The sequence below is a fragment of the Nerophis lumbriciformis genome, linkage group LG07 (assembly GCF_033978685.3).
Source record: "Nerophis lumbriciformis linkage group LG07, RoL_Nlum_v2.1, whole genome shotgun sequence".
NCBI lineage: Eukaryota > Metazoa > Chordata > Actinopteri > Syngnathiformes > Syngnathidae > Nerophis > Nerophis lumbriciformis.
In genome coordinates, this window is record NC_084554.2 from 7,566,501 (window position 1) to 7,572,500 (window position 6,000).

Below are 6,000 nucleotides of genomic sequence, written 5' to 3' on the forward strand. Positions count from 1 at the left end.
AGGGCAGCCTTGGCGGAGTCCAACCCTCACTGGAAACGAGTCCGACTTACTGCCGGCAATGCGGACCAAGCTCTGACACTGATTATACAGGGCGTGAACCGCCACAATCAGACAGTCCGATACCCCATACTCTCTGAGCACTCTCCACAGGACTTCCCGGGGTACACGGTCGAATGCCTTCTCCAAGTCCACAAAGCACATGTACACTGGTTGGGCAAACTCCCATGTACCCTCAAGAGCCCCGCCACCCGGCGGAGGAAAGTCATTTCGGCCGCTTGTACCCGTGATCTTGTCCTTTCGGTCATAACCCAAAGCTCATGACCATAGATGAGGATGGGAACGTAGATCGACCGGTAAATTGAGAGCTTTGCCTTCCGGCTCAGCTCCTTCTTCACCACAACGGATCGATACAGCGTCCGCATTACTGAAGACGCCGCACCGATCCGCCTGTCGATCTCACGATCCACTCTTCCCTCACTCGTGAACAAGACTCCGAGGTACTTGAACTCTTCCACTTGGGGCAGGGTCTCCTCCCCATTCCACCCTTTTCCGGGCGAGAACCATGGACTCGGACTTGGAGGTGAATAATGTAATACCACTAAAACAGAGGTGCCCATTACGTCGATCGCGAGCTACTAGTCGATGGTGGAGGGTGTGACAGCCAGGCATTGAAAGTTGCCTCGATTCAACCTGGGTGCAATAATGAAAATCTGAAATTAAGGCCAAAAGTGCTTACTTTTGACCGGAAATACCTTTTTTGTTCCTTGGCTTTTTTATGTCAAGCCAATTTGCTTGTCTTATAATACACATTCTAGAATCTGAGCTATATTACAAAACCCAAAACCAGTGAAGTTGTCTCTTTGTGTAATTCGTAAATAAAAACAGAATACAATAATTTGCTTTTTTTTTTGGCAAATAATCATCAACTTAGAATTTAATGGCAGCAACACATTGCAAAGAAGTTGTCACAGGGGCATTTTTACCACTGTGTTACATGGCCTTTCCTTTTAACAACACTCAGTAAACGCTTGGGAACTGAGGAGACACATTTTTGAAGCTCTTCAGGTGGAATTATTTCCCATTCTTGCTTGATGTACAGCTTAAGTTGTTCCGGATGGTTCTTTTCCTCTTTGGTCCAGAGGACACGACGTCCACAGTTTCCAAAAACAATATGAAATGTGGACTCGTCAGACCACAGAACACTTTTCCGCTTTGCATGAGTCCATCTTAGATGAGCTCAGGCCCAGTTGGTGTTGTTGATAAATGGCTTTCGCTTTTCACAGTAGAGTTTTAACTTGCACTTACAGACGTAGCGGCGAACTTCAGTTACTGACAGTGGTTTTCTGAAGTGTTCCTGAGCCCATGTGGTGATATCCTTTACACACTGATGTCGCTTCTTGACGCAGTACCGCCTGAGGGATCGAAGGTCCGTAATATCATCGCTTACGTGCAGTGATTTCTCCAGATTTTCTGAACATTTTGATGATGTTACAGACCTTAGATGGTGAAATCCCGAAATTCCTTGCAATAGCTGGTTGAGAAATGTTGTTCTTAAACAATTTGCTCACGCATTTGTTGACAAAGCGGTGACCCTCGCCCCGTCCTTGTTGGTGAACGACTGAGCATTTCATGGAAGCTGCTTGTATACCCAATCATGGCACCCACCTGTTCCCAATTAGCCTGTTCACCTGTGGGATGTTCCAAATAAGTGTTTGATGAGCATTCCTCAACTTTCTCAGTCTTTTTTGCCACTTGTGCCAGCTTTTTTGAAACAATTCCAAATGAGCTAATATTTGCAAAAAATTAAGTTTACCAGTTCGAACGTTAAGTATCTTGTCTTTGCCGTCTTTTCAATTGAATATAAGTTGAAAAGGATTTGTTGTATTCTCTTTTTATTTACCATTTACACAACGTGACAACTTCACTGCTTTTGGGTTTTGTACTTAAAATAAGATAATCTGTCTGTTTTTTGTTTTTTTTGTCAAAGATACTTTTGACCTCGATTTTGGTGCCGATCTCAATTATAAAACCCTTCGAATGGCACCTGAAATATGTCGCACTCTGCATGAACAAGTGGAAAAACTCTGCATTTTTCAACGACTGCCTTTGTAGCAATGACGTCCCTGCAGGCCTCGCCAGCCCCAGACTGCAGGACCAGGACCAAGGCAGGTCAGTAAGTGGGAATTACATTTACTTCAAATGCCAAGCTTTTTTTTTTTTGCCTTCTTTAGTTACTCGAACGAAGCACAGGGAACATAATTTAGTTTTAGCACTTTATGCAGAAATAATCTACCCTTTTTTTTTTTAATAAAACATTGGCAGCTTGCAAAAGCTAATTGTTGTTGCTCAGTGCATTTCAACACTTTTCGATATCAGCCTCATCTCTTCAGTATTTGCGCTTTGTCAGACATGAATGTAATGTTCCTGGAGCTAACAACCACACAAATAAAGATATTTTCCCGATGACCATTTACTTGCCGTATTTTCCGGACCGTAGGGCGCACCCGATTATAAGGCGCACTGCCGATGAGCGGGTCTAGTCAGGTCTATTTTCATACATAAGGCGCATTATCCATCCATCCATCCATCCATCCATCTTCTTCCGCTTATCCGAGGTCGGGTCGCGGGGGCAGCAGCCTAAGCAGGGAAGCTCAGACTTCCCTCTCCCCAGCCACTTCGTCCAGCTCCTCCCGGGGGATCCCGGGGTGTTCCCAGGCCAGCCGGGATATATAGTCTTCCCGACGTGTCCTGGGTCTTCCCCGTGTCCTCCTACCGGTCGGACGTGCCCTAAACACCTCCCTAGGGAGGCGTTCGGGTGGCATCCTGACCAGATGCCCGAACCACCTCATCTGGCTCCTCTCCATGTGGAGGAGCAGCGGCTTTACTTTGAGCTCCCCCCGGATGACAGAGCTTCTCACCCTATCTCTAAGGGAGAGCCCCGCCACCCAGCGGAGGAAACTCATTCGGCCGGGTCCTTTCGGTCATAACCCAAAGCTCATGACCATAGGTGAGGATAGGAACGTAGATCGACCGGTAAATCGAGAGCTTTGCCTTCCGGCTCGGCTCCTTCTTCACCACAACGGATCGATACAGCGTCCGCATTACTGAAGACGCCGCACCGATCCGCCTATCGATCTCACGATCCACTCTTCCCCCACTCGTGAACAAGACTCCGAGGTACTTGAACTCCTCCACTTGGGGCAAGATCTCCTCCCCAACCCGGAGATGGCACCCCACCCTTTTCCGGGCGAGAACCATGGACTCGGACTTGGAGGTGCTGATTCCCACTCGGCTGCAAACCGATCCAGTGAGAGCTGAAGATCCTGGCCAGATGAAGCCATCAGGACCACATCATCTGCAAAAAGCAGAGACCTAATCCTGCATCCACCAAACCAGATCCCCTCAACGCCCTGACTGCCCCTAGAAATTCTGTCCATAAAGGTTATGAACAGAATGGGTGACAAAGGGCAGCCTTGGCGGAGTCCAACCCTCACTGGAAACGAGTCCGACTTACTGCCGGCAATGCGGACCAAGCTCTGACACTGATCATACAGGGCGCGAACCGCCACAATCAGACAGTCTGTTACCCCATACTCTCTGAGCACTCCCCACAGGACTTCCCGGGGTACACGGTCGAATGCCTTCTCCAAGTCCACAAAACACATGTAGACTGGTTGGGTAAACTCCCATGCACCCTCAAGGACCCTGCCGATAGTATAGAGCTGGTCCACAGTTCCACGACCAGGACGAAAACCACACTGTTCCTCCTGAATCCGAGGTTCGACTATCCGGCGTAGCCTCCTCTCCAGTACACCTGAATAGACCTTACGGGGAAGGCTGAGGAGTGTGATCCCACGATAGTTAGAACACACCTTCCGGTTTCCCTTCTTAAAGAGAGGAACCACCACCCCGGTCTACCAATCCAGAGGTACCGCCCCCGATGTCCACGCGATGTTGCAGAGTCTTGTCAACCAAGACAGCCCCACAGCATCCAGAGCCTTAAGGAACTCCGGGCGGATCTCATCCACCCCCAAGGCGCATTAAAGGAGTCTTATTACATTTTTCTAAATGTAAAAGACTTCCTTGTGGTCTACATAACATGTGATGGTGGTTCTTTGATCAAAATGTTGCATAGATGATGTTTTACATGTTTTACACATCATCTTCAAGTGGATTTCTGACAGTCGCTTCCGGATGTGGCATTTTGTGGGCGGTCTTATTTACGTGGCTCACCTTCAGCAGCGTCTTCTCCCCGTCATCTTTGTCGTAGCGGTGTAGCGTGCAAGGACGGGAGTGGAAGAAGTGTCAAAAGATGGCGCTAACTGTTTTAATGACATTCAGACTTTACTTCAATCAATAAACGGAGCAGCATCTCCTCATCCGGAAACAACAACAAGGCCGGAAATGTGTCTCGTGAAAAACCGTTCGACCGGAGCTCTCTAATAACTAAAGTTCCTTGGGTGAATAATGTAAACTCACGACACCGGTATGTTTTAGCGCTTTCATGGTGACTTTACTGACAGATATAAGTAAGAACTTTACACTACTTTATATTAGAAATTGCAACAGCAGAGGATGAATGTCCCATAACAAGAAGATGGATAAATATAACTTGGCTCCACAAACTTAGATTGCAATCAGAGTTGGTACACATGACGATGATGACACCCTGTCGTGCATAATGTGCGAAAACTGCCCCTCGCCATCAACCATCAAATTGTGGCCATCAAATTGTCGTTACTTCTCTTTAGATGTTTGGATCTCCTTGCAAACTGATATTAGGCCCTTCAGTCGGGGTCTGATCATGACTAGTCATTGATATCGACACCAACATCGCCCCCTTGTGGTGGAACATTATAACAGTCATAACTTCCTTCCACATGCTCCAATCTGCCCGTTTGTTTTAATGGTGGGTCGAGATCATTGTCATTCTACATCCTGTACGCAAATTCAAAATGACAATTTTGATAGTCGGCACATTTTCTAACGTCACATATTGTTGTTGTTTGTGTTACACAATCTTGTTAATAAATATGATACAATTAATAAGTAAGACTTTATTTGTACACCTAAGTAGATTAGTTTTTGGGTGAAAAATAGAAGATGCTACCTCACTAAAAAGATTCATTATTTAACAATTTATTTTCCATGAATTAATTTAGATCCAGAACACACATTGTTATTATGCTTTATTATATTATAATCCAGTGACGTGCGGTCACTAGAGGCAGGTGAGGCGGGGCCTCACCTGCCATCATTGGAAGAAAAAAAATGTAAAAAGAAAACAAATTAATTAAATTGTTATATGTATTCAGTGATTATACTATAAAGTTATTTTCCATTTAACTTCATCAGTTTTCGATTATTTTTATTCAAAATCGCTGAATTTTCACATTTGCCGTTCAAATACTGAGAAGAGACGGTGCGGTGAACAGCAGCCAGTTGAGGCACGTCACTCAGTGCCTCAACATGGATTGCGGACTCGGCTAACTGCTGGCCTGCTGTGCAGTGAGACCGTATTGCTATATTAACTATATTATACATTTCCATAGTTTAGTTAGCTGAGGTATATAATGTACAGTGTATTTTGTCAACAAATGTGTGTAACGTATTTCTTGTGCTGAGCGATCATAAAACGGCTGCAAAAGACGCACTGGCTGAGGCTCGCAGTAATCCCGCCTCCTGCACCCCCGCCGTAGAATTGTTATATCAACTAAAGCCCACACTTAAACTTTCCACGTGCAAGATTGAATCTATTTTAAAAAGTTATTTCATAAGAAGCCAAAAAGTGCAAAAACAATAATGTTCGTGTTGGAGGAGTTGTGAATGACTGCAGGGCCACAACATTGGATACACCTGCACACTGCAGGTGTACCTAATTCACAACTCCTCCAACATGAACATTATTGTTTTTGCACTTTTTGGCTTCTTATTAAATAACTTTTGTAACCTATTTTTATGGGCTTTCCTCTTTGTGATGTTAAGTTCCTGTTATGCGCT

The 6,000-nt window shown here is 45.4% G+C and overlaps 2 protein-coding genes across 2 annotated transcripts in view; both read left to right on the forward strand.

Annotated features, from left to right (window-relative positions):
* The window catches only part of LOC133609138 (class I histocompatibility antigen, F10 alpha chain-like), a 264,787-nt gene that overhangs the window by 141,311 nt on the left and 117,476 nt on the right, over window positions 1-6,000 (forward strand). The window lies entirely within an intron of this gene.
* Window positions 2,115-6,000, forward strand: part of LOC133621763 (uncharacterized) — a 12,358-nt gene continuing 8,472 nt past the window's right edge. Inside the window, exon 1 of the mRNA XM_072913574.1 lies at window positions 2,115-2,169. Coding sequence (XP_072769675.1) covers window positions 2,115-2,169 — 55 coding nt within the window. The remainder of the gene's footprint in view (window positions 2,170-6,000) is intronic.